The sequence below is a fragment of the Mustela nigripes genome, chromosome 1 (assembly GCF_022355385.1).
Source record: "Mustela nigripes isolate SB6536 chromosome 1, MUSNIG.SB6536, whole genome shotgun sequence".
Classification (NCBI taxonomy): Eukaryota; Metazoa; Chordata; class Mammalia; order Carnivora; family Mustelidae; genus Mustela; species Mustela nigripes.
In genome coordinates, this window is record NC_081557.1 from 2145822 (window position 1) to 2172576 (window position 26755).

At 54.1% G+C, this 26755-nt stretch overlaps 1 protein-coding gene and 1 non-coding gene across 7 annotated transcripts in view; both read right to left on the minus strand.

Moving 5' to 3' along the window:
• The window catches only part of NAP1L4 (nucleosome assembly protein 1 like 4), a 44716-nt gene that overhangs the window by 9742 nt on the left and 8219 nt on the right, over nt 1-26755 (minus strand). For 2 of the 6 annotated variants that reach the window (XM_059398926.1, XM_059398927.1), the window contains exons 2-12: nt 26509-26586; nt 20782-20836; nt 17169-17199; nt 16272-16330; nt 13578-13677; nt 11111-11252; nt 10801-10887; nt 8942-9073; nt 8238-8309; nt 3895-4034; nt 2519-2664 (exon numbers count right to left, since the gene is read on the minus strand). In XM_059398926.1, coding sequence (XP_059254909.1) covers nt 2519-2664; nt 3895-4034; nt 8238-8309; nt 8942-9073; nt 10801-10887; nt 11111-11252; nt 13578-13677; nt 16272-16330; nt 17169-17182 — 892 coding nt within the window. In that variant the 5' untranslated portion in view covers nt 17183-17199; nt 20782-20836; nt 26509-26586. Of the gene's footprint in view, nt 1-2518; nt 2665-3894; nt 4035-8237; nt 8310-8941; nt 9074-10800; nt 10888-11110; nt 11253-13577; nt 13678-16271; nt 16331-17168; nt 17200-18105; nt 19924-20781; nt 20837-26508; nt 26587-26755 lie in introns of those variants that run through there. The other 4 variants (XM_059398928.1, XM_059398929.1, XM_059398930.1 and 1 more) reach the window with 4 other exon arrangements.
• Nucleotides 7290-7412, minus strand: LOC132009543 (small nucleolar RNA SNORA54). The gene has a single exon (XR_009402007.1). It is a non-coding gene; the product is annotated as a small nucleolar RNA SNORA54 (small nucleolar RNA).

Consider the following 26755-nt stretch of genomic DNA (forward strand, 5'->3'; position numbering starts at 1 on the left):
GGGGGGGGAAGATTCTCCTAGCCCAGTGCCAACAGGTGGGAAGGGCCATCAAGAGCCCCCGACTGTGGCCGCCCCGTGCATTTACACCTTAAGGAACGTGCACCAGTGCCTGCAATCCTGTAGGACTGTCGGGAAGAGGAAAATCCTCGAGCCGTGCTTCTGAAGCTCCACATTCAGTGGGGCGACACCACGGGCGACTGCACGGCCAGGGGGAGGTGCTTGCTCAGTGCGAAGCGTCCCTCCGGCAGAAGGGAAAGACTCCCCGTGGGCAGGACGGTGCTGTGGTCGCTGCCCACCACAGAGCACCCCCCACCCTCCCGACCCAACATGCGTGTGTGCAGCTGGCCACAGCCCGACCCAGAACCAAGGGTGACAGGACAGACAGGGACTTAAAACCACTCAACAAAGCCCAGTGACACTCGAATGATCACGGGACCCAAATCCGGGACTCGAGGGACACTTGTTCAAGGCCGGGTCTTGCCAGGAGCTGGAGGCTCAGAGCACTGGCCTCATCCTGCCTCTCGGGGCCTCTCCCCGCTCGGCTGTTCCCCACGGGCTGGGCACGCACGTGACAGTACCACCCCGCACCACGGTCCCTGAGTCTTGGCACATGAGCAACCCCAGCAGATTAAGATTTGGGTCTGGGGACACCGGTCCCGGACTTCTGCTCACGTGACTTTGGGACATGTTCTGCAGACTGAAGGACAAGCAGAGCACCGGACCAGCCAGCTTCTGTTTCCCTCACTTCAAAATACGTTTCCTGCTTTCCAACACTTCTTCCTGGCCTGCCTGATCACCCCCCAATGGCCCCTGTATACCTGTTTATAGAGCTCATCACTGGATATGATGTGCAATTCCTTTAAAAATCGCTACGTTTAGGTGTAATTTATCTACCAGACAGCTGACGTGTCTGACATTTTTAGAGTCATACAACCATCATAGGACAGTTTTAGAATGCTGAATGTCACCTCCCTCCAAATTCTGAGTCCACTTAATCTCATTTTGATTTTATTAAAATTACTTAAATCCAATCTTAAGAAACCTTGCAACAAACCACTGCGGTTCGGGAACCAAAGCCCCTCTGCTTCACAGCAAAAGCTCATAGGTGACCGCCAAAGGGGCCCCCTGGTCTAAAAGAAGGAAACCGAACAAGTCCCTCTGTGGCTACTGTCACCCCCGAACCAACACACGTGCATCCCCTAAGCTCAAAGACAAACGCCAGAAAGATGCGGGCCTGAGGCTGAGGGGCGGAGCTTGAGAAGCGAGGGCCCTGGGCTCCGAGACAAATTCTGGGTCCAAGGCTCACACTTGAGCGCGGAGCACCCCTGTGGCCGAGGGCAAACAGCTCACACACCCACCAGTTACTGAGGCAGGGCTGCATTTCCACGTTTCATTTCAGTCTGTTTGTGTTCATGGAAAACAAAGAGGAAAACCGTGTGACCCGCGCTCCTCTAACACTGCGAACCGTCTGGTCTTTACACTCTCTCAAGTTTGGGAGATTCTGTTAAGACCTGCCAGTATCAGGGCGCCTGGGGGCTCAGTGGGTTAAGCCTCTGCCTTCGGCTCAGGTCATGATCTCAGGGTCCTGGGATCGAGCCCCGCATCGGGCTCTCTGCTCAGGGGGAGCCTGCTTCTCCCCCTCTCTCTGCCTGCCTCTCTGCCTACTTGTGATCCCTGTCTGTCAAATAAATAAAGAAAATCTTAAAAAAAAAAAAGAAAAAAAAAGTGTAAAAAAGAAAAGACCTGCCAATATTTGGGGTCCCCAGGGGACTCAGTCATTAAGTGTCTCCTTCGGCTCTGGTCATGCCCCAGGGTCCTGGGACCGAGTCCCACATGGGGCTCCTTGCTCAGCAGGGAGCCTGCTTCCCTCCCTCTACCCTTCTCCCTGCTGGTTCTCTAACAAATAAAACCTTAAAAAAAAAAAAAAAAAAGACTCGCCAGTATTTACTCTTGAAACCTGCTGCTCACCCTCCACAAGGTCAAACTTTCCATCTTTATTTTATGACTCAGGGCAGTAAAAAATCGGAGTTTCCAAGCTAAGTCTTTCAAGTTAGAAATCCAACTACTTGTGTTGTCACAATCTATAAACCCCAAGACCCCTTGAGTTCTACCAAGTCATGGAGAAAAATAAAGCAGAATTTATGAGAAAGAAAGGGTGGGGGACACTCCCCAAGCTGTGCAGGCGTACCTGGGTTGTGACCAGCGACTGGCGACAGAGGGGCCCTATAGCAGGACGGGTGGCCCCGGGGCCACCAGCGGGCCGCAGCACCAAGGTGTGGAAGCGTCGGCTGGGGCACTCCAGGCATCCGTCCAGCTTTCTCAGCGAGGCGCTCAGAGTGCCCGCCAGGCCTTCCCCTCTCGCTAACCCCTCCCCGACCCCGTGAGCACCGGCACCACAGCTCCTGGCACAGCAAACGTGTCCTTACTGGCCACGCTCGGCAGAGGACTGAGACCAGACCCCGCGGGTGACGATGCGACTTCATCGTCATCATCAATGCCTACGACGCACCCCACTCACCTTTCAGCGGGCTGAAGAAGTTGAAAAAGGAGTCGTTGGGAACTTGCTTGGTAATTGTCCTCACTGTGCCTCGGCCCTTATGTTTCTGCTTCTTCTTGATTGTTTTGACTGTAACGTTTTTCCCTTTCTTCCAGTCAATAACACACCTGTGGGGACAGACAGCCATCACGCACACAGACACGCGCCCTGAGAAGCGCACGGACATCCCAGTAAACAAGGCCAGTGAGCGGCCGAACGTGGACAGCGCAGCCAAGCAGCCTGCTGGCCGCCACCACACGCCTCGCAAGTTCAGGTGACGGCCAGCGAAAGGGAACTGGCCCAGTGGCGTGGGCTGCCACGCCCCGGCAGGAAGCGCCATCAGAAGCGGGGGGCTTCTCCGGAGACTCTCCCCAAGCACGACTGCTATGACCAAGCCTGGTCAAGGCTGGGCTAAGGTGCCCAGAGGATGCTCAAGACCCTGTCACCTGCCGCCTCTGTCCAGGCCCCGGAGCACACCTGAAGTCACCCACTCACAGCCCCGAGTTCTCCAGCAGCTCAGCGGGTGGGACAAGCCGGAGAGGCGGCAGGTGACCGCTGCACCAAGTACTGACTGCTTTATTTTTCTCCGAGCGCACTGGGTCCAGGCTGCCCAGTGGGCCGGGCCGGGGGCGAGCCCCACACGCTTCCTCGCCTCCCAGCGCCTGCGGGCCCACGAGGAACCCCTGGGCAGCATGTGACTCGTCTGCTCCAGAACAGGCCTGGACGGCCCAGTCCCGGGAAATGCGCTGTCAGGGTCACTGTGGCCAGGGTCTGATAAAGCTCTGAACTGCTCCTGCAGGAGGTCCAGGAGTATTTGGTTCCAGTGAGCAAGGATAATCGTGCCAATTCAAAAATCATTTCCCAAACCAAAGAAACAGACTTTCCCAAACCATCTCAAACAAGCGAAGAGGGAGGAGCTCCAAACCACACTCCCTGGTGATGGCTCTTGAAATCGCAAGCTGCTCCATCATGAGTCCAACACTTAAACGCCCCCAATCCCCGCAGCAAGCAGCTGCCGGGCTCTGCCCTGCACAGACCCCGCCCCTCTCTCAGCAAAGACTCGTGGAGGTCGTCTATTGGCTCAGTGAGGACAGCATCCCGTAAGGGGCCTAGAGTCTAGTCCTGCATCCGAGGAGGAGACTGGGCCACCAGCCCCCACCTGACACATGTGACCTCATGACTCATGTCCCAGCACAGGCCGTCACAACCCCCCACCAGAAGGCTATTTAATGTAAATCTTGGTCTACTGGGATTTTAAGAAAACTGAAAATATTTTGCTTTATTCCTAATTTCTTACTCATTAAGTTCTAAAATCATCTGTTTTCATTTCAGAAAAAGTGGAAATAGCACGTTCTTACCCATCACAATCAACGATTTCAGGACCTTCAAAGGAGAAGGGGTCGGCCTTATCCGGCTCTGACTTCATCTTGTACGTTTTTGTCAGGACTGAATTGGTGAAGTAGTCGTTGGGTTCAAAGTGGAACTCTAATACAAAAGACTGAAAACAAAAACTCCGGTTAAGTGCCACTTAAAAACCGACAAGCCAGTGAGACTTTACGAACCACATGGTATGTACCAGAGCCAGTGCCTCTCTGGGCACGATGCCATGGACAGAAACCATTACTGAGAAGTTCAACAGGTATGGCCACGTATCAAGAAAAGCTTCTTCATTCCAAAAATCAGCAACACCAAGTTCAAACACGACAGGTGGGGGAATACCTGCTGTACTCCAGCCCGAGCAGCCCCTCTGAGACCCCTCCCCAGCGGAGTCTAAGCTCGCCTGGGAAACCCTAGCTTCCCTCTGCAGCCCTGGCCTCACCCCTCGGAGGTGGGGAGGGGGTCTGGACTAGCCGGGAAACCAGGCAGCAGTGCCCAGCCCTCCCCTCCTTTGGCACACGGGCTCAGGCAGAGCACCGCCTTCCCTGTTGCGCAAGGGGGCCAGACTCTTGGTGGGGTGGGGTGGGGTGGGGGGCATCGATTGGGCCTCCTCAAACCACACCCAGGGCAAGTTCAGCCTTTGTTCACCAAGCGCCATGTAATCTGGGGAGCAAAAACGGCCGCAGGATGTGAAAGCAGCAGGCACAAACCCAGCCACGGGGCGGCAGGGAGGACCCTTGCTCGCCTCTTCCGTGTGCACGAGCGACGGCGGCACCCGCAAGGTGTTGGGAAATCAGGCCTGCTCGCAGACCGAGGGCAGCTCTAGAAAGGACCATCTGACGGTACCAAGAAATTAAAGTAAAACAGAATTCTCTGACCTAGTTACCTCTACTCTGAGGTACTCACAGGCTGGGAAAACCGCCCGGGGAACGGCATCACCACTAAGTGCAAAGACGCGCACCTCAGCCTCGCCCAGGGGAGGGAGGACGTCGCCGGTTCGGTAAGTCACAGAGACTTGACAAGGATCTGTGAGGCCCGCAAGCGCTGTGTGATTGGGGCGAGTCACCGTGTGTTTGTGCTACTGCTTCCTCATCTGCGAAGTGGAGCGAACAGCCTCCCCCCTTCTCTCCCCGAGCTGGTTAGAGGACTGACCTCTGGAAGCACTTAGAAAACGGTTTATACAGGCAGTGCTTGCTAAATGGTAGTTATTCCAATTTTCATTACAAGGACACAACTACCAGCCGGGAAAAAATAGATTTGAAAGACTAAAACCGAACCACTTCCACTAATGGGGAAGGGGAAACTGCCCCGTGCAGAGCTCGAGGCCCTGGCCTGGCAGAGAGCAGGCATAGCCGCGGCACCCCACATGGACCCCTCTCGGCTCCTGGCCCCCGCCCCAGGGCGGCACCCACCCTGAAGCCAGAAGCGAGTGCTCGGTCAGTGAGGAGGCTGCTAGGAGCCCCGAAGTCTGCAGGCTGCGCCCGCAAGCGCGGACGGGCACCCCAGGGGACAGAGAGGGCTCACGAGCGCCACGCAGGGGCTCCGCCTCACCCCCTACGCGGGCGCAGGTTCGTCTCCCACTTCCTTTCCCAGCAGCTCTGCAGACCGAGCACGTCATCTCTCTGCTTTCAGGTTCTCCTATCTTTTCCTTCCCCAGGGCCTCCGTTTAGTCTAGTGTCACACGCGACTAAGGGTGAATTAAGAAAGGGCTCAAGAGGCGCCTGGGGCTGGCTCCGTTGTTGAAGCGTCTGCCTTTAGCTCAGGTCACAATCCCAGGCTCCTGGGATCGAGTCCGGCACTGGACGCCCCACTCAGCTGCAAGCCTGCTTCTCGCTCTGCCCCCGGCCGGCTCATGCTCGCTCGCTCCTATCTGAAACGGAAGGAAGGCAGGGATGGAGGGTTCGGATCCAACAGAAACGGGCCCAAAGAGGAGGCTGCCTCCATCCCACACCGTCCCCTCTAGCCAGTCAGCCGTAAGCACACAGCGGAGGCCCAACAGTCCCTGTACTTAAGTGTGAACTGAGACCCCGCCCCTGCCTAGCGGGGTACACATGGCTGCTACCGCCCGTGCCCACCCTGCCCGCGGGCCACCGCTGGCCACTGCAGTCTGGGCACACGGCACACGGGAACTCTGCACTACGCTTGAAATTAATTCAAAACAGAGACAAAACCACGATGACTACAAAAAAAACAAAGTGTGAAAAATACATAAATGAACATTCTCTGGCCTTATAAATGTTCACCTCCTTTAACCCAGTAAAACTGCACTAAAATGGATCTAAACGGAGGAAATCATCCAAGTTCTAAACAAAGATTTGGGGTCAAGAATGCTGGTGATAATGCAACAGTTGAGAACGGGGCGGAGGTGGCAGCGGCGCGCGTGGGCCACGGCAGTCGAGCACTTCGCGGCCTACGGAGGCTACAGTAACTGTTTTCCGCCCAGCAGAGCCGGGACAACAGTGTCCACACACGTCCCCCCGCTGTGCTGCAGAAGCATGGAGACCCTGGAGAGGCGCAGAGGTGTGGGCGTGAGAGAAGCAAACACACTGGCCCGGCTTCACTCGGACGCCAGATGGTTCGTATTTCTAATTTTACCATCTAAAATATTTCATGATAATTTTACAAAAACAAAAACTACGGGGAGCCTGACTCCACAGGGGACACATCTGTTTGCTGTTCTTCACACCTCCAGGTTCTTCTCAGCGTTCCCCAGGCAGCATGCACGACTCTCCCAACAGGGAAGGTGCCCGGCCCATCCTCTACCCAGACTAGGGCCCGTCTGTCTATCAACCACAGTAAGAGAGGGAGAAAAGCGTCAGACAGGCTGAGAAAGAAAACAGACCCAGGAAATCACCAAACGGGAGTCTCATAAGAGCAAAGGAAGAAAAAAAAGGATTGATCCAAAGGGGAAAAATTAATAAACGGGGTCTGGACGATCCACAGGTGAGAAAGAAGTGTCAGGAGAGAAAGGACCCAGAGTCTTCCACAGCACGCTCCCACCCCCCAGATGCAAGCCCGCAGCCTCTGAATGCCCCACGCGGCCTCCGGGGGGCGCCGGGGCCCAGCCCCTGCACCCGCCAACCAAGAGGCCCTGCGATCACCCCATTACAGCAAGAAACCCCATGCAGCAAGAAAGGGGTTCCCCTTGGCCTGGGAACAGGCATCACTGCAGCTCCTGCCCAGGCCCCCACCAGCAGAGAGGAAGCTGAATATCACCTCTCAGAGTGAGCTCAGCATGTGTCCCCCTGCCCCTTGCCTCCAGCAAGGCACCTCCGCCAGGACCAGAGAGGGAAGGCCCACGAAAGCTGGCCCTCATCTGTGACCGGGAGCCAGTGCTCTGCGATGGGAAGGGAGGAGCCGGACTCCAAGTCCAGGCCTGTGTCCCAAGGGCCTGAAACCGAGAGCCACGAGTCCGTCAGTGACAAGCCACTGAAGCTGCTGTGGCACTGGAATGGAGCCCGTCAGCCACAGCCAGGCTAGCAGGCCACGAACAGTGCCTCCACGAGGACCCACTCACGCAGGGTGATGGGCCCGTGCCCTGGAGGAAAGGAAAGGCCCCTCTCCGCGCAGCAGGTCGTGGGGAAGGGCGCGGTGTGGCGGCCAGAGCAGGCGCCCGCTGTCCAGCTTTACCCACCTGCAACTACGTCTCGGGTCAAAGCTAGGAGACTTTGTTCATGGGCATCTCGGCGTGCTATTAAGGTGCTGCTCGGGAATCAAACTGAGGGTCAGGAGGGAGGGGCGGGGTGTGGCTGCCAGGTGGTGGGTACTGAGGAGGGCACGTGCTGTGATGAGCGCCGAGTGCCACACCCAACTGATGAGTCACCGAACGCTACGTCACACACCAACCGTGCGCGTGCATGCGCTCGCTAACTGACACAGCAAGGATAAACGGACATGAACAGACAGACAAGAGCGGAGCGCCGCCCAGACCTGACATACCTGCCACCCCGTTTTACAGACGTCAGGTCCTCACAAACCCAGGAGATGCTTAGGAGAAAGACACTGACACAGAACAAACCAGCCAAGAGCAGCACCTGGCGTGGCAGACACCACGGTCAAGGAGTCCCGTGCTATGTGGACTCCTTCACCTGCCACAGGCAGCCCATGGCCCGAGCTACCTGCCACGATGTGCAGCACTGCTGGGCAGGACCAAGGAAGGCCACGTGAGAACGTTCTAGTTGTTGGTGAGCGTCCTGCTCAGGACCAGCCTGCCACCCTGCAAGTGTGCAGCCAGGTGTGCATCGCCTGCCACGTCTCCGAGCCCCTCGCCCTCAGAGCCTGACCTGTTTGATGCCAGCCAGGAGCTCCGTCCATTGGCACTCACCATAGGCTGCCCAGGGTCTGAAAACTTCACTTTGATATCCTGCAGGTGCTTCAAGATCGGTTCATCATACTCCTGATTAACAAGACAAAAAAAGAATTTCTAATGGGCTTTTCCCGAACAACACACATGTCCCCCCAGGGGCTCACTAGTGCACGCAGGCGTCAACAGGAAGTCACACACATCTGTGCAACGACCAGCGGTCAGCAACAGGGTGCCACTTCTCTCTGGTCCGGAGCACTGGGAGTCATCCAGGCCAGGCAGGGAGGGCAAGAGCCCGACTTGTTTCCACTGCCACCTGCCGTCACTGCGTACAGGATCAACCAGGCCTGCTGGGCCTCATGTCTCAGAAGAAACATCTCGGTCAGCTTCGGACCCTGCTGGCCAATTTTCTGGTCTCCTGCCCTCACACCTTCCCACCTGTCCATTCACAGGAAGGTGAGGAAGGCTTTCTGTGGTAAGGTGGCAGACCCAGGTAAGAACGTGAGACCACGCCAAGTCGTGGCTCAGCCGCAGAGGGGCAGGCTTCCCAGCAGCACGACAGCGAGACCCCCAGCTCAGGAGACTGAGACCACTCAGGTGAGCTGCCGGTCACACGAAGTGCCTTTCAACCCACCGTGAACAACCGCTCAACTCTCGGTTAAGTGGTTCATAAGTAAACAGTTACTAAGGCTAAAAGCTCTCTGTTAAGGTGGAAATTTGCTTACCTGGACTAACTCACTTAGCATATCTACATTTCTAAAGATGGTGAACCAGAACTCTGGAATTCCTTTGGGGTTTGGCTCCTCTGCTGTTGCTGCTTCTTTTTCTGCTATGACTACTTTATTTTTCATGTCTCCCTAAAAAAAGTAAAGATGCCAAACAGAACACTTAGCACAAAACAACACATTTACATTAAATGGCTTAACACAGAGTATACATTTCGGAATCCTGCACAAATGTCAAAAACCGTGTACTCGGGGGGCACCTGGGTGGCTCAGTGGGTTAAGCCTCTGCCTGGCACTCAGGTCATGATCTCAGGGTCCTGGGATCAAACCCCACATCGGACTCTCCACTCGGCGGGGTGCCTGCTTCCCACCCAGGTCCGCCTGCCTCTCTGCCTGCTTGTGATCTGTCAAATAAATAAAATCTTTAAACAAGAAAAACAAAAAAACAAAACTGTGTTCTCACACCTGCAAGACCTCCGCACACGTTCCACTTTAAATGTTCCTAGGCAGTCAGAGCACTCCCTTCAGAGGTGATTCTGTGACATGATTTTAGAAGACGGTACAATGTCATCCACCACAGGGAAGGTATCAAGTGCCACTCTAGGAGATGCCTGTCCCGGGACAACCAGCCACCCAGTGCTGGCCAGAATCCAGTGCCCTGGCGACAAGGAGCGCTGAGCACTGTGTCCGTCCGACAGAGAGGAGGCGGCTACAGGCATCCAGGAAGGAACTGCTCGCCAACATCGGGGAGGTGACTGGACAGGCTACACGTGACGTGCAGAGGTGGCTTTTCTAACCTCAGGGCTCCGGGAACGGGCAGGCCCAGGGAGCTCGGGCACGGCACTCACTGGATCCACGGCGCACGCAGCCGCTCCGTCGTGGGGCCGTCTCATGTAAGAGCGACCGTAAGGGGCTTCAGAGAGTAACAGAGGCTGAGGTTTCTTTCTTTCTTTTCCTTTTTTTTTTTAAAGATTTTATTTATTTATCAGAGAGGGAGAGGGAGTGAGCACAGGCAGACAGGATGGCAGGCAGAGGCAGAGGGAGAAGCAGGCACCCTGCGGAGCAAGGAGCCTGATGTGGGACTCGATCCCAGGACGCTGGGATCATGACCTGAGCCGAAGGCAGCTGCTTAACCCACTGAGCCGCCCAGGCGCCCCGAGGCTGATGTTTCTTGAGCAACAAGGAAACGATGCACAACTAGGCTCACCCACAGCCACAGCCTCAACTAGGCCAGCTTCTGCAGGACGTTTGAAAGATCAAAGCATACGGTCACTACAACCAACACACACTGCCAAAAAATGCCTAAAAAGGAGCCCCGATGGATAAAAAAGGACAAAAGCTGCTTGTCTTCCCAACAAACTTTGGCGGACCAAGTTACCCTGCAGTCTTCCCCCGGCTCCGGAACGGGGCCAAAGGCTGTGAGGCAAGGAAGAGCTCCGAAGCCCAAGGGGCTGGGGGCACCGCGGCTACTTGGGTCACCGCCCCGGTCCTGGAGGGCGGCGGCCCAGACCCCCACCAAGCCCTCCGCACAACCCTGACCCCGCAGGGACTGCCGACACAGGGACCCTCCCCTTGTGGGACTTCGCTTTTGTCTCGATCGAAGACTCTGCCGACTTTCTCACTCGGACTCCTCTGATCCCACATCCCACCGTCCTGCGGCATGGAGCTGTTTAGACACTGGAGCAGCGGGAGCCTGGCCGGGTCACGGAATTACCGGATACCGGACCCGCCGGCCGCTCCGCGGTCCGATCAGGAAGAAAGCGCAGCGGCCCGTCGTCAGGGGCGCCATCCTCGGGGACGCCGAGACGGACTTCCTACTCCCAGCGCTGCAGCTGCCCGGCTCGCTCGCGAACACTCACCGCCAACTTATCCTCCTCTTCGTTGTCACTGTGCCACTCTGACTCGGCGTCCGTCGGCTCCACGTCCCCGGTGATGAACTCCCTTCTCTGAGTAAGAACGAGACGGTCTTAGAGTCAGGGTGGGTTAGTCAGAAACTCGAGGTCAGCTTGTACATCACATCTGTGAAAAGCCCGTGAAAACCGACGCTCTTATAATGTAAGATTCTAAGTCTGGGGCTTGAAGGAGAACCGTTCGGGATCCTCTGCCCCGCAACGTGGGGCCCTAAGAGAAGGATGTGCCGGCGCGGGCAGCGCAGAGGGAGCGTCCCACCTTGTCGAAGAGGGGCTGGTACAGGGCGGCGTACTTCCTCTCCAGGTCGTGCACCTCCTCATAGAACTTGGCTTCGATGTGGGCGCAGCGCACCTGCAGCTGCTTCAGCGCGTTGATCCTCCTCCGGACGGCCTTCGGCAGGCTGCAAGAACCAGGGAAAAGGAAATCACCCTCCTGCCTGCGAAAGAAGGCAGCACGCCTGTCCGTCGTCCCCTTAAGATAACTCAGGCTAACAGAGAACTCACATCCTCACTCGCAGAAATGAGCCCCTAAACAGTGTTAGAAAGATGAACATCCCAGTAGAAGGGGTTGGGGGGCCCGGCGCTGACAGAGAATCCACAAAAGAAGCAGAACAAATCATCAAGCATGGGAAGAAAGTTCAATCCCACAAAATGTCCAGACGCCTGGGTGGCTCAGTTGGTTAAGTGGCTGCCTTCGGCTCAGGTCATGATCCCAGTGTCCTGGGATCGAGTCCCACATCGGGCTCCTTGCTCAGCAGGGAGCCTGCTTCTGTCTGCGCACGCTCTCTCTCTCTCTCTCTGACAAATAAATAAATGAAATCTTTAAAAGAACTGCTGTCTGTTCCTTACCAAAATGGCAATTAAAAAAACCTCCCGGGTTTGATGAGCCCAAGAAGCCCTCTAACAGCCCCATCCACCTTAAAGACAAAGCAGAACCTCAATGTTCCTTGGGTCCGGCAACTCTCCTTCCAGGAACTTATGCTAACACTCGTGTGCTGCTGTGTCCCCTGAGGCATTACTTGTACAAGTGGACAACTGAGAACAATGACACGTTGAACAGGAGCAGGCCACAGCCTGTCCAGAGTTGTGTTTCCAGAGGATATTCAGCACCGGGTGAAGGGTTCATGTTGCTACACTAAGGGGAAAATCAGACACAACACAGACAAGTAAGTGGGGTCTGTTCCCTTCCATGGTCGGGTAACTTTGAGATTCTTTGCCTTTTGATACTTCTCGACGTTCTTTTCTTTTTTTTTTTTTTTTTAAAGATTTATTTATTTAAGAAAATTTTAAAACATTTTATTTATTTATTTAACAAAGAAAAAGAGATCACAAGTAGGCAGAGAGGCAGGGGGTGGGGGAAACAGGCCCCCCCACTGAGCAGAGAGCCCGATGCAGGGTTCGATCCCAGGACCCTGAGATTGTGACCTGAACTGAGAGCAAAAGCTTAACCCACTGAGCCACCCAGGCGCCCTCTATTTACTTTAGAGAGAGAGAAAAAGAGAGAGAGAGAGGAGCAGAGGGAGAGGGACAAGCAGACTCCATGCTGAGCAGAGCCGGACACGGGGCTCAATCTTACAATCCTGAAACTGGGACCTGAGCCGAAATCAAGAGTCGGATGATCAGCTCAGGCACCCCAGTACTTTTCTATAGTCTAGAAACATTTCCGTTTGTATGCATTACTTTTATACATCAGAAGAAACATACCGCCTTTTAACCCATCAAAACTCTATGTTTAGCCTGAAGCCCTCGGTCACCATCTAGAACAAAGAGATCTCTGGGCCTCATCACAGACCCATACAGCCCTCCTGGGCAGTGTCCACCTGGGCTGAGTCCTCAAGGTGGGACTAGCAGTAGCCTGAGTACTCTACCCTTCCTCTGACAACACGCAGAGTCCTAGCTGCTCCGACATGCAGCACTGTTCAGAATAAACACTGGAACAGCCTTACATCAAAGGACCCTGCCACCCTACCCAGAGCCACCTCAGGGTAAAGGTCCTTTACCAAGAGCCCTAAACTACTGTCCTATCTCTAGGACTACCGCTGGCAGGAGAACAAGGAGGAAGCACACTGAGGACCTAATGAAATGGGAAACACACAGAAACACCACTATTTCTCTTCTGCATTAATCATACAATTACGATTTTCTTTTATCTTTCCTCGTCTTCCTAACAGAGTAAAAACAACAAACGATTTTAAGCAAACTGGACCCTGATATCCTACATCCAACTGTCCCCCAATCAGTTACAATAACTCTACACCGTCCCCCCAACAGGCACGTACCATGTAGTACGTCTAACACGGGACTAGTCCTAGTCCATGAAACCTCGCTCCCAGCCCCGGCATTCCCTCGGTGTGAAAGCCACCCCACTCACCCGGAGTCTAGCCAGCAAACTAGAGAGCCCATGATCACCTTCAACTCTCCCACTCCCTCACAGTACCATGACGTCGGCCTGCGGAGAGTCAGCTGGAAGCCAGCACCCTGCCACCCTGAGCCGGGCCCAAAAGCCCTGTGGCTAGCTAACTCCCCCCGCTGTAGCCCCCCACCACAGGCCTGCATCTCTGCCACCTGCCGAGCCCAGACGCTCCTCTTTGGAACCCAGTGCCTGCTTCTCAGCACCCAAAATCTGCTCAACGCGGATCGTGTATTCCTATTCCAAGGAACCAGGAAATCGGTCTTTTTGCTTTTGCTTCTTGAGTTGTACTGAGTCGCAGGCACGTCATACTCACGTCTCGATGTAACTGGAAGGAGTGTGGGAGACACTGTCAAGCCGCTCCTGTAGAGCTGCCAGAACTTGAGGATTCTGCATCACCTGATCAGTGAGCTTTTCTATTAAGAGGTAAAAACAAGGCCAGAATATTTAAGACACGCCCAACACAGAACAGCCAAGGGGACAAAACCATCAGCACGGACCTCCCCAGCTTTGACTGTTCACTTTAACTTCTAAATATAGCAAGTGGCTTCTTAAAAACATGTTTTGAAAATACTAAAAATTTATTTTACTTTTTTCTGGATGGGGGGAAGGGGGAAGGGAAGGAGAGAATCTCAAGCTGACACCCTGCCTAGCACAGAGCCTGAGGGTTTGATCATGTGACCCTGAAATCATGACGTGAGCTGAAATAAAGAGTCGGACACTTAGCTGACTGAGCCCTCCAGGCGCCCCTTCAAATGTACTCTAAAGGCATTACCTTTAGAGTACCCCATTATCCAGTACCCAGCTGGGCGGGCAGTCAGAAATGCACTGAAGGGCACCCAGGGAGTAAGCTCTGGTTCTTGCTTCAGCTGTTTAAGCCGCATACCTCCCAAAGATGCCATCACCTCCCAGTTCAGGGGCCTATCTCCTGCCACCTCCCTTCTCTTCCCCAGACCTAAGGGGGCCCAGAAGCCAAGGACAGGGAGAAGGCAACGATGTCTTCTGAGGGACAGAAGTGCTTACTGGTGGCCCAGCTCACGTCCCAGGAGGTCCTACATGCACTGGCTCCTGGTGCACCGGAAGTGCAAGTTCTGGCCTCCACCTTGAACTACACTGCCCTTCTGCCCAAACCACCCCCTCCACACCGCACTCCCTCACTACCCCCTCCCCAAATCACTGGCCTCCTCCCCTACACTGTGCTGGTGGCCCACACACATCACGGTTTCCCAACGAACGAACAAGACACTGAAGGGGAAGGGAGGTCTTTTCCTCCACCGTAACCAACAGTGGCGCGACACAGCAACGGCCCATGGCAGAGATGCTCAGTGTTTGCTGAACTGACGCCTGCTCGTTCCCACTGGCCAGGAACCCTAATTTAGCACCCTCCCCTAACTCCAAAGGTGCCTGGGAGCTCTCCCCACCTTTCTGTACTGAAGTCACATGGGCAAGCAAAGGATACCAAGCAGGCAAGCCAATTCCAACATGTTAGTTATACAGCGCGGCTACCAGGAAGCACTGGGTGGTTTCACCTATGCAGTTCTGCACGCATACAACTGGGCATGCGTACAATCTATAAATACCACACCACAGACACGCGTCTTCTCTAGCTCCTGCCACTGAAAGGCCTAGAAACAGTGAACACCTAGCATCTATATCCTGGTTTTTATACATCTCCCCCCTACTGAAAGGAACAGGGCCCCTTGCAGAAATGGTATACTCCAGGTCCAGAGCAAGAGTTCAAGGAAAAATGGAGCATGAGAAAGCTACGAGGTGCTCAAAGCTCAAGAGGACAAGGCAAAAGGTCACAGAAGCCAGTCTGAAGAGACCTGCACTGCCACGTGGGACCACTTGCACACCAAAAAGAGTACTGATGGCACTGATGAAACCCTGGAGGAGGAAGGATCTAGAACACTGAAGTAGGGGCTGGGAGAGGGAAAGGCCGTCTCCGACAGCTCTAATACGCAGTCGGACTGCCATACTTAGAAAAGTGCCCCGTGCAAACACCAACGTCATTCCTGATTCCACAAGGATCATTAGTATGTCTCGGGGAGAACAGGATGTCCACAGGATGACCGACGGGTCACTTACTGAAGAGACCCTCACAAGGGGAAGGCTGCCAGACACAACCTTCCCCAAGTCCTCAATCTCGGGATCCCTGGCCACGACCCCAGCGTGCTCCCCGGCAGCAGGTCACTATGCGGCAGTCTGAATCTAATGCGAAGAAAACCACCCGACCAATCCAGAGCCTGGCCGTTCTCCAAGACAGCCGGCCTGCACAGTCTGCCACTGTGTCACCGCAGGGAAGGGTACACAGGCAGGAGAACAGCTCTAGAATAAGGGACACAGAACTAGATTCGGGACGCCACCGCTGGCTGGGGGCTACGGCTAAAAAGCAGCAGCCGAGAGTGGCAGGGCAACAGTAACACAACTCTGTGTTCACACAACTACCGTGTTGTGTAAATGCTGCATTTCTTGGTTGGGGTCACAGCGTTGGGGTTAGAGGCATTCCTCCTAGTTTCTAGGAAATTTACACGAAACTGTTTTAGGAGAAAAAAGTCAAGATACCCCCAACTTGCTTTCAAACAGTTTAAAGGGGAAAAGGGTACAGATCTAATAGATTTTTAAGAAGGCGAAAAAAGCACACATCTATGAACTGAGGGACAAAACGACATGGAGTCTGGGTTTGCTCCAGGAGGATCGGGGAAGAACAATGGACACATGGAAGCGATCGGCCCCCGGCTGAGCCACGCGGGCCCTGCGCGGCAGCGGGCCCAGGGAGGCCCGCCGTGCTGGCTAGCCTACTTCTGGAGAGCCCGAAGCTCCTGCCATGGAAGGTTTTACGGGAAGTACTGTTCACGTGAACGACTCCGACTTCCCCAAACCCCCGAAGCCCAGCGATGCTTCATGTGGATGACTTGGCTAGTCGCGAGCACGAGCTCAAGAGCGGAGGCCACCCCGCTCTGCGCGCGGACTCTCCCGCGGGGCCCTTCCCCACGGGCCGTGAACTGACCTGTGTGACTTGCATTTTTAGCAGCCTCCAAGGCGTCTGAAGGAACACCGTCTGAAAAACTAAGACCGTACGATACGTATTAGCTATCAAGACGTTCCAAAGAGTTCAAGGGCATTTTCCTTGTGCAACACATTAAGAGGCAGCTCTACAACAACTTCACACGTGGACAGAACTACAGACACACGGGTGTATCTATGAGGTATGTTTTGGTTATTAAAAACAAAATAAAACAAAAACCACCTACCACTGAACGCACCCCACCGCCACCCCGATGCGCCCCAAAGTTCTCATTTCCAACCCTGGCCAAAGCTGCTTAGTTTTTACTTCTAGTTTCTACCCCCAAAACTCTGCTCCCCACCCTCAAACCGAACCCACTAGCCGACCAACACGCAAGCTACACTGTGGTCGGCGGCCAACGGGATCGAAGGGCTACCTTACCGAGTTTTCAGGACACAGTGCCCACGGTGGCTCTGTAAGCTCACCACAGAAAGTCTACCAACAATGAGACGTCGTGAAAACAGGTGCATCAGTTTTCCAAGACGCCTGGACATGGCTTCCCTCACCAAAATTACACCACGTCAAATACTACGCAGCACCAAATGCGGCTTTCAGGACGAGCCACGAAACAAAATCTCTCTCTCACTCAACCCCCCAGAGGCCAATGATGTGAGGGCGGTGTCCAGCCACTGTCGGCCAGCAACGTGGTCACTTCCCACGAAAGCGTTCTCGGTATCGATGCTTGAGACACTTCCCCTGTGCGAAGCCCCTTCCTTCATGGGCTGAAACACAGCGGGGGAGGGAAGCCGTCCCGCCAGAGCTTCTGTGGCATTTCCTCATGGGTGTCTAGGCTCATGCTCTTCAACTTAAGTCCCAATTAGCAAGTTCATTTTGGCTTACCTGTTATCTGCCATCTGAGTGTTTTGATCTCCTACAAATTAAGAGAGTTATAACAATTAACATTGCCAAATATTCACAATGAACTTTCTAGGGTGCTTGTAGCAGTCACTGGCTGTCTATGGGGGATGAGGGTCCACTAGGAGGAGCAGGAGGGAACTTTCTGGGGTGACGGACTGTCTAGATCTTAAACGGGCTGCTGGGTTTCTTGGGTATATACACGGTAGATACACTTGTCAAGTTCATCAAATCTTACACTTAGATCTATGCATTTCAGTGCACGCATATTTTGCTCAATAGAAACAAAGGAACAAACTCTCTTTTTGGTGCTAAAATGACCAGAATTCAAAGGAATACTAATCAGTTCTAATTTGCCTTCTCTAATAAGCTTCACCAACAGGGACATATGTTTACGCTAGGAGGCCAATGATCCCAGAACTCTTCAAAGCATTTACTAGTGCTTCTATTACCTTTCACACTTGAAGTCACAATTATCACTACTATTATTATTATTTTTTAATTTAAGACTTATCTGACAGAGAGTGAGAAACCGCACAAGCAGGGGGAACAGCAGAGGGAGAGGGAGAAGCAGGCTCCTCACTGAGCAGGGAGCCCGACGCGGGGTTTGATCCCAGGACCCTGGGACCATGACCTCAGCTGAACGACTGAGTCTCCCCAGCGCCGTTATTATTTTTCTGAAGCAGGCTCCACACGCCGGGGGCGGGGGGTAGTTCAGCACGGAGCTTGAACTCATGACCTCGAGATTAAGACCTGAGCTGAGACCAAGAACTGGACGCTTGACCAGTGGAGCCATGCAGAAGCCCCAGGATTTCAAAGGTCCCTGGTTTTGTGTGTTCTCTTACTCCCACACTGGAGATGGCAGTGCTATGTACGAACATGTGACACTCGGTACGACGACCCCACGTTTACAAGACACACACAAGACTCTCCAAATTAGATGGTCTCTTACCTATAAACATTAAAGTGAAATCATGGATATTTACTCCTTCAAGAGAACTCGTGATTAGTGAAGTCTCAAAACCCTGACGAACGTGACACCAGTCGGGAGGTGGTGACGCTCCCGCCTCTCACACGTAGAGCACACGCGTCCCAGTGGCATCCCGGCGGTGTCCCGAGCGCTGGCCCGGGCTCACGTTCTCACGTCCCCGAGCAGGACTTGAGCTCTCCACCACAACGGGGAACAACGAAACCCCCACGTCTAAGGAGAGCAGCTCCAACTGGAATTTACGGTCTGCACCTGTTCCGTTTCCCACTCAACTGCATTTTTCTTTGGCTATTTTGGTTTTTGCTGATAAGCCCAGAAGGCGCACAATAGCGATACGAACGTTCCGTGAGAGGTGGCCGCCCGCCCGCCCCCACACGTGCCAATGGTCAGTGAGGGCTCTGAAGACTCCTAGTGCTACCCAGCACCTGCGGCTGAGTCCCGAGTCCCCCCAACAGAACCCGGAATCCTGGGCCCTTCTAGGCATCTCCCTCAACAGTGACCCCAGCTCCCGCTCCTCTGAGGTTCTCCGACGGCGTCCGGCCACAGCCACAGTAGCCCCACGCTCCCCTTCTGCTGGCCCCCACGCACCACAGGACAAGTACCAGGCAGGGAAGACTTCAAGAAAAGAGCCAACGACAGCAGCCTCAGAGCTGCCGTCCTGGCCTCCTGGTTGCCGGCTGCTGAGCCCCGCTGGCTCCCCCTGACCACGCACCTCTGCAGCTCAGGCGGCCCAGGGAACTGATCCATCACTCACGCGGCGGGAGGACCACAGCAGCAGGCCTTCTGGGTGAGAGCACAGGCGGATTCCAGAACCTCCTGCCGACCCGACCCACGTGCCCCATGGAACAGACGCAGGCAGCAGGGCCTGGCGGCCAGACACACACTGGCGGCCGGCATGAGCCTGCTCGGCACAAGCCGCCGTCCCGGCTGGTTCAGCGACAGGCTCCGGTCTTTCCCCACATCGGCAGCACCCAGGCAAGCCACCCCCAAACCTAACACCTCTTCTACTAGCAAGGGCCCCGTGGGACAGGTGCTTTCCCACATCTTCTACCCAGCGACAACCCTGCCAGGGAGGCAACGTCCCGTGTGTGTGGCAGAGGACACAGAGGCCGGTCAAGGCAGCACGCCCATCCCAAGGTCATCTGGCTGCTAGGATGTGGACCCGGGTTTCTATCACCTATGACAAAGGACATAGACCCAGGCAAGCTTGATGGCCGGCGAGAGAGCTGACTTGGGAAAAGCACAGAACTGGCGTCGGGAGCTGTGGGCGAGTCAGCTGAAGGGCCAGGGCAGGCGGCTTTTCTGCACGGGAGGGGGCGATCCGGCCAGGAGCCATGTGGCAAGTGTGACAGCTGCAGGGCAGGAAGAGGCTCACGGCGGTCACTCCCTGGCTGGAGGCCGCTTCCATCTGCTGTCGGTCAAGCGCCCAAGGGCCGGCGGCCGGACAGTCCTCTAGCTCGCTGTTCCGTATCAGATTCTCCACTTCCAAGCCTTCGGTTCCGTTTTAGATTCAAGTCCTCCAGATGTCCCCTCTGACCCACATCTTTCACAGAAGGCCCTGGGGGGCTGGTTTGGTCAGAGGGGCCCGCAGCTGTGAGTGGATGGCGGCCCCCGAACTGAAGGGACATCCTCATCAGATGTCTGTCCCTCACAGGAGGGGATCGGCGAGAGGGGATTGGGCCTCACCTGAACAGCCGACAGTCGAGAAATGGGGGAAGCCAGTCACGTGTCTCCCACTCGAGCCTCAGAAATCTTGGGAGGGAAAACAACCCTTAGTTTATGCCTGCGTCTTGGAGGGTTATACCCACGGTCGAAGGTTCACTTACGGCTACTGGCTGCAAACCCCCTCGACAGCTTCCGCAGCCGCCCGTATTTAGTAAGACTGACGCGCCCCAGGTCCCGGGAGCCCGGCTTACGTCAGTTCAGGGTCTGATGTTACCGTTTCTTACTTTTCATTCTTGCATCATTTCCTACAATTTGTTAATACAAAAACGGCGCTCCTGCCCTCCCCGCTGTGGAGGGTGAAGGCACGGGACTGTGGTTTTGAAGCCCACTACGGAGACTCTCCAGCTTGGCTGGTCACCCAGAAGCTCTAACGGGAGCAGTGACAGCCGTACCACAGCCACAGGTTCCGAGCTGACTTTACAAGTTCTGCGGCCCAACCCACAAGGGAACAAGGCTCAGGCAGATCCTTATCGATGGGGGGTACTCGTGGGCATGCACCCAAAGTGCTATCCGTCCCTGTTACCAGGTGCTCTTTTAAGACAGCGGGAGAAAACCCCAGAATGGACTCAGGGGTGCCAGGAGGGTTTCCTGGTTTCAGCAGCAGGAGTCAGGGCAGCAACTTCACAGCATCCTTCCCAGGGGGCGCAGAAAGAAGTACCTAGTGTTTTGTGGGGCACCTGGGTGGCTCAGTGGGTTAAGCCTCTGCCTTCCGCTCAGGTTGTGATCCCGGGTCCTGGGATTGAGCCCTGCATTGGGATCTCTGCTCAGCAGGGAGCCTGCTTCCCTCTCTCTCTCTCTCTGCCTGCCTCTTTGCCTACTTGGGATCTATCTCTCTCTGTCAAATAAATAAATAAAATCTTAAAAAAAAAAAAAAAAAAGAAGTACCTAGTGTTTTGTAAAGATGGGAGGCCAGGTAGACCCCTTTTCCCAGTTCTTCCCCCTGGAATGAAAAAGACGGCCTCACGATCAAAGCACAGTCATTTCCACCCAACGTGCAGGAAGGGGGCTTTCAGCACCATGGAAATGGTTATAGGAATGTCTTAAATTTCAATATATTTGGACTAACAAGGGAGTCTGGTGGTTGTGGGTGAGGTTCTAATGGAGATCTGGGGCTCTTCCCAGAAGAAAGCATGTTGAATTCATTTCCACCCCTGGCTAGATTTTTGAGCAACTGCTCAGGAGGCGCCACTGAAAGGAAGCACCTCGGCTTCCCGGTCCCAGTACCCTACACAGAGCTACGGTAACGGAGACCTTGTCGTCGCTTCGATCCCCGTGCGGAGCGTACTATCCTGAGTCCTGCACCGCTGTCGTCATACACGCTTCCTGGGAGGCAGCCCTGACGTCTGCTCATCCTGTCACAGTCTGCGTAACACAGAGAAAGGCCGTGGGCAGACGCATGGACTTGAGTGCACGCATTCCTCTACGGGGAAGAGCACCCAACGGAATGCTGGGACGTCTGGTACCCCCCTACCAGAAGAACGTGTACGGCGTCCTAGGCACGAGGGGAAGGCCGTCATCTCCAGCAGAAAGCTTCTGCCATCCTTCCAGAGGTAACGGCCAGGGCACCAGTCCGGGCTTATTGTGACTGCTCGCTCCAGGGCAAACCCAGCGATGCGCAGGGTCGGTGGACTCAAAACGGGTTTGTGGACTGGGAACAAAGGAGTGCGTTACAGGCAAACCAAGGAGTGGCAAGGAGACTAGCAAAGGGACAATTACAACTTCAGACAGCAGGACTCAGCGGTCGGGCAATGCAGAGTTCCACGAAGCGGGAGGTGCTACAGGACTGACCCCAGTATCCTGGGGAGGCTGACTGCTTCCAATGTCATGGACTTCAGTCCTTGAACATTTTTAGCTTTCAGCTACCAGCTTGGATGTAGGTCCTCCCAGGTTTTGGGGCCTTTTCAGCTGGCACACATGAATCCAGGAGTCTGTCTCCTGGAACCTGGTGGCACTGAGCTTCCTCGGTAACAGCTGGCAGGCAGCCTCGCAGTGAGGCTGGAGTGCATCTTCATGGACATGCCTTCTCCAGCAGATGAGCGCGCCCGGCTGCGAGGTGTGATGTCCAACGTCTCCTGTCTCTCAGGACTTGCTGTGGAAAGACTGTCCTACACTACCACGGCGTGATTACTCTCGATGGATTTAATTAGACCCTTGCAATACTCCAGTCTGTCCCCGTTTTCTAGCTGTGGGTCCAAGGAAGCAGGAGCGGGGTGCGCTGCCGTCCTGTCATTTCTTCCGAGGAGAGAGTCTGTGACACTGAGTGGAGCAGAGTAAGGGTTTCAAGGAAGCAGCAGCGGTTCTTGGGGCCAAGCTGTTTAGAGGGTTTCAACTAACTTAGCAAACTGGATCTTCACAGTTCTCTGTGTACGGGGGCCAGTCCTGAAGTCCGAGGCTACTGTGCAGAAACATGCAGAACTGGCCACATAGCCCGCACTCGTCTAACGCTCACTGGTCCAGGGATGTGGGTCTCCTGATCACCACGGTATTCCCCAGTGGGAAAAGTCCTACCTCAAAGGACTTTAAGGAAGAGGCAGTGACCTTTCTACATGGAAACGCTCCAGTGCAATGTGAGAATATGCAAATTACTGCTAGAGCATATTTACATCCGGAGATGAGGCAAATGTATGAAATTCACCTGCCAGGCCCCGAACGGTCCTGGAGTGGTGCCAACACTTCCTGGGCTGCACTCAGGTCGGCGGAACAACCAGGCGGTGCTTTGTGGCCTTGCTGGCGTTTTCCCACCAATACTAACCCGTAAAGTTATCATTCCTCGGGGGTCCAATGGTTTAATTCAGGCACAGTGGCCCATAAGGAAAGCTTTAGAACTTCTGGAAGGACCAGCATCTTACTGGGTACAAAGCAGAGTCCCTCTTCTTTGTGGGACCAACAGCCTTCAGATCTCCAACTCTGCTTCTCTCTTTCACGGGTCAGCTCTGCTCTTCCCTGGTCATTCCTCGGTCCTCGCCACAGGAGCCGTCTTCTGGGCCGTGACGGAAGTTTGGTCAACGGATTTCTTAGGGCAGCATTTCTTACGGGGGCACTGGCGAGGTAGATTCCTTTGGCTTCCTCTAACTTGCAACAGTTAGAGCTGCTGGGGGCAACCACTAGATTTTGGGCACAGAAGCCATTCTTAATTTCACCTCCACGAGAACTGAGGAAGCCCTGTTGTTTCCGCTAAGATTCTAAGATCAGGGGCCATTCCAAAGGCATAAGGACAATCAGGAGCAGCATTTCCTCTCTTGCTTTCACCTAAAAGGCACGCTCAAGTGAGGGCATCGATTTCGGCTGGTTTGAGCTGAAGCAGCCAAAGGTAAGAGTCCAGCCTCAATAACCTCCAAACTGTTATCACATACCCAGCACGAAACTCACACTTGCACAGTTCAGGTAAGAGTCCCCGTCAACCAGGAAATATCATTGTGCGTCACAGGGGTTTCTTAGAGGGTCAACAGGTGATCTGCGGAAGATGGTCGTGGGGAGTTCCATCAGCGGAAGAGGGAAGAAGGGCGGCAGGGCTGAGACCACTCCCGTGAACAAGAGTGATGGGGTGGGGGTCAGTAAGAGGGCTTGACAGGAGGAAAGAGCTTGCTGAAAGGTACTGGGTGTGGCGTGACTTCAAGAGAGCCTCACCAGCCCTGACACCGTCAAGAGGGTTCAGGAAGACCCCCTAACCCTTTAGTAGCCTCGACTAAGGGTGGTGGCAAGCAGAGTTCTAAGGCAGGGGGATGTAACCTCACGCAGTGGACCTAACTGTTGGCCAGAGTAACCTAGGGGTCTGTGATAGCCCCATGTTTTGGGATAAGTTATCTGAGGGCACCTACTTCCTTCTCATCTACAAAAGGGAAAACGTAGCTGATAATCCGAGTGTCTGAGGATAGGTGGACTTACTACCGTCCTTCAAAGTCTTGAAGGAGAAGATATATTGGTCATCCCAAACAACGGGGTCCGGTTTGGTGTTCTTTTGTATGGCACAAAGGGGCTCAGCTATTAAGAGGTTTGGAATCCAACTGTGACCCAAGCCAAGAAAACCCTGTAATTCACATTTGACCTTGGGGTACAGAAAGTTTAAAATGCCCCCAAGTCTTTCAGGATCCTGAAGTCTTTCAGGAAGTATCCCCATTCTGAGATTAAGTTATCCTAAATCTTGAACCAGATGTTTGAACAAATGGCAATTTTTTGTGCCTGTTAAAGACTAAGATTTTTAACAGGTGAGCAGGTCTTTTGGACCGCAGCCTTGGGAAGGCAAGCAGAGAGTGAAATCCGTGACGTATCTGTGCTGAGTTGAGCCTCTGGACGAGAGCACGTCGTTTAAGTTGGCTGCTGTGCTCTGTGTGGAGAAGAACTCTCAGTAAACCCTCGAGGCAGGATTATCTGCGAACAGTCTTCTCCTTCCCAGGTAAAGGCCAAAGGGCCATTATCATTCTATATATACCGCTGTCAAAAGGAATACTAAAAAAATGGACTGCGTAACTTAACTACAGTTTAGAAAGAGAAAAAAAAGACACCTCCTACAGCAGGGCTGGAAACCAACAGTGCGTACGGATTAGACACAACAGGGTGGGGGAATTACAGTGCTTACTGCCTTTATGTGCCCGACCCAGCTCCATTCCTGGGCACAGAATTTTCATGGGTAAAACAGGGATATTTCCAGGACTATACAAAGGATGATGAGTCCTTACTGTCTTCTAGGCCTGATGCCCTGGTCAGGCCTCTTTAGGACTTACAGGGTACTGATTTATTCTTGGGAGAGATTCTGAAGGGTCGATCTAGATATTAATGGGAGGAACACTGTGGATTTGCCTTGCTCTGTGGAGGATTTTGCCCCAGGAATGGGGGTACCAGGTTTAACAGTGGGGACGAGCCCCAAGTTTGGTCTACTTTGGTTTGCAGAGTGCAATAAAGGGGCCGGAACGCTCCTAAGTACTAGACTTGAACTCAAGCACCATTTCCCCTTTGGGAAAGGAAAAAAGACATGCAATGTATTTCCCCGGGACAGCTCAGCCTAGCCAGACGTACAGGCACCAGACCACTGAAGAGCAGTGACTGGTTGTCTCGCACAGACCCCAGCTTAAAGGCCATGGGCTGAGAGACAGGGCGATGCTGTGGTCTGTCCAAGCCCCACGAGCGGCACACGCACCACTCTGAGGGAGGGACAGTGTGATCTGGCACTGGGCACTAACAGAACACGTGGGGTCTGTCCAAGCCCCACGAGCGGCACACGCACCACTCTGAGGGAGGGACAGTGTGATCTGGCATTGGGCACTAACAGAACAGTTCAAGTGTTAACTGAAATGGTGAGAAAATTCATCCCCAAACTGAAGTAGTCACCCCATTCTAAGTAATTCCCCGCCCCCCCCAAGGCTGGGAAATGGGCTTCGTGGGCCCTTGGGGTCCCATCACCGGGGAGGGTTTGGCCACTGCCTCGTGGGGGGTTTGCAACTGCTTGGACTTCAATTTCCAGTGGGAAGACTGTCTGCACTAAGGGCAGGGTCGTGCAGGACACCACCAGGGTGGACTCGACACCTACGGGAAACCTGGAATTTTCCTTGAAAACAACTTAAGAGTCATGGATAGCCACGTAACATTCACAGACAGATTCAGCAGGCTTCTGGGTGTGTGGGGGAATCTTATTCTAGTCCATGGGCTTGGGGAAAGCCCTAGGGACCACTTCATGTGGCCCTTTGGCTATGCTGCGAGCTTGGTCACGTAAAAGGGCTGGTGGCTAGTATGACTGAAACCCTAGGTTGTTTTCATCCAGCACTGGGCCTGGCCTTCTCCAACAAGCACGCGAACTGACAGAGATCAGAGACCAGGCTCGTAAGTCGGGGTTACAATACTGAATTCCTCCACCCTCTATGAGGACCCTCAGTTACCCTGGGGAGGTCCTTAATTATAGCCCTAAGCTCAGCTTTTGTCCATGGGGCACAAGCACTTTGGGGTGGTTCAGCAGCATCCTCAGAAGATCTAGTTCTGAAAGGGAAGGTTTTAACGGGTCCAAGCTGACGAGGTTTCAGGGACAGGAAAGAAAGGACGATCGGACAGAGGGGGGCGAGGAGGCCAAGAGGAATACGGAAGGAGGCGGGGCCGTGCGGGGAGGAGGGAACCTCGGCTAGCACCAAGAAAGAGGCCTCTGACACTTTATTTTTATCCATCTTTACTTGTTTATTTGCTTCAGTCAGTTTGGAAACAGTATTTTGTAAGGAGGCAACTTTAGAATCCTGAACACTTTTAGAAACCTCCAGATACAAATGAAAGTAACTATTCCACTTGAATTCTTAAATTTTGTAGCCATGGTCTTCTAACTCAGTTGGGAGAAAGAAAAGTCTCAAGAGACGAAAGGTTCCCCATAATGGCCATCAGAGCCCTCAGTTACCCTTCTCAGTGAGACTGAGACACACAGGCAAAAACAGGCATACAGAACTGGCCAGGGTTCGTCCACGAGGGGCACCCTTAGAACATCGAGATGACTGGTTAAGAAAAAAGGGGACTGACAAATCCTGAATAAAGTCTGAGGTTCACCCAAAAGAAGGGAGAGCTTGATTAACGGAGACTCCCCAAACTGACAGTTACGGCAACTCATGGAAGCAAAGAGCACAAGGGCTCAAATGTGGGTACCTCGTTCGGTTCTGGGGGTCGTCGCTCCTCAGGGGCTGGCTCCTTCAGATCCCACTCCTGACACCATGTACTAGTAACCTGAAAGAGAAGAGGTAAACTGAGGCAAGGCTGAGTTACCAGACGTTGAGCTTCTGCAGGAACAGCAGAGGACCTGTGATTCAGGACACGCAAAATGCAGGGAGCTACACAACTACTAAAGGTTTAGGGCAGACCGCTTTTGTGGGAAGGCTAAAAAAGGGGAAAATCC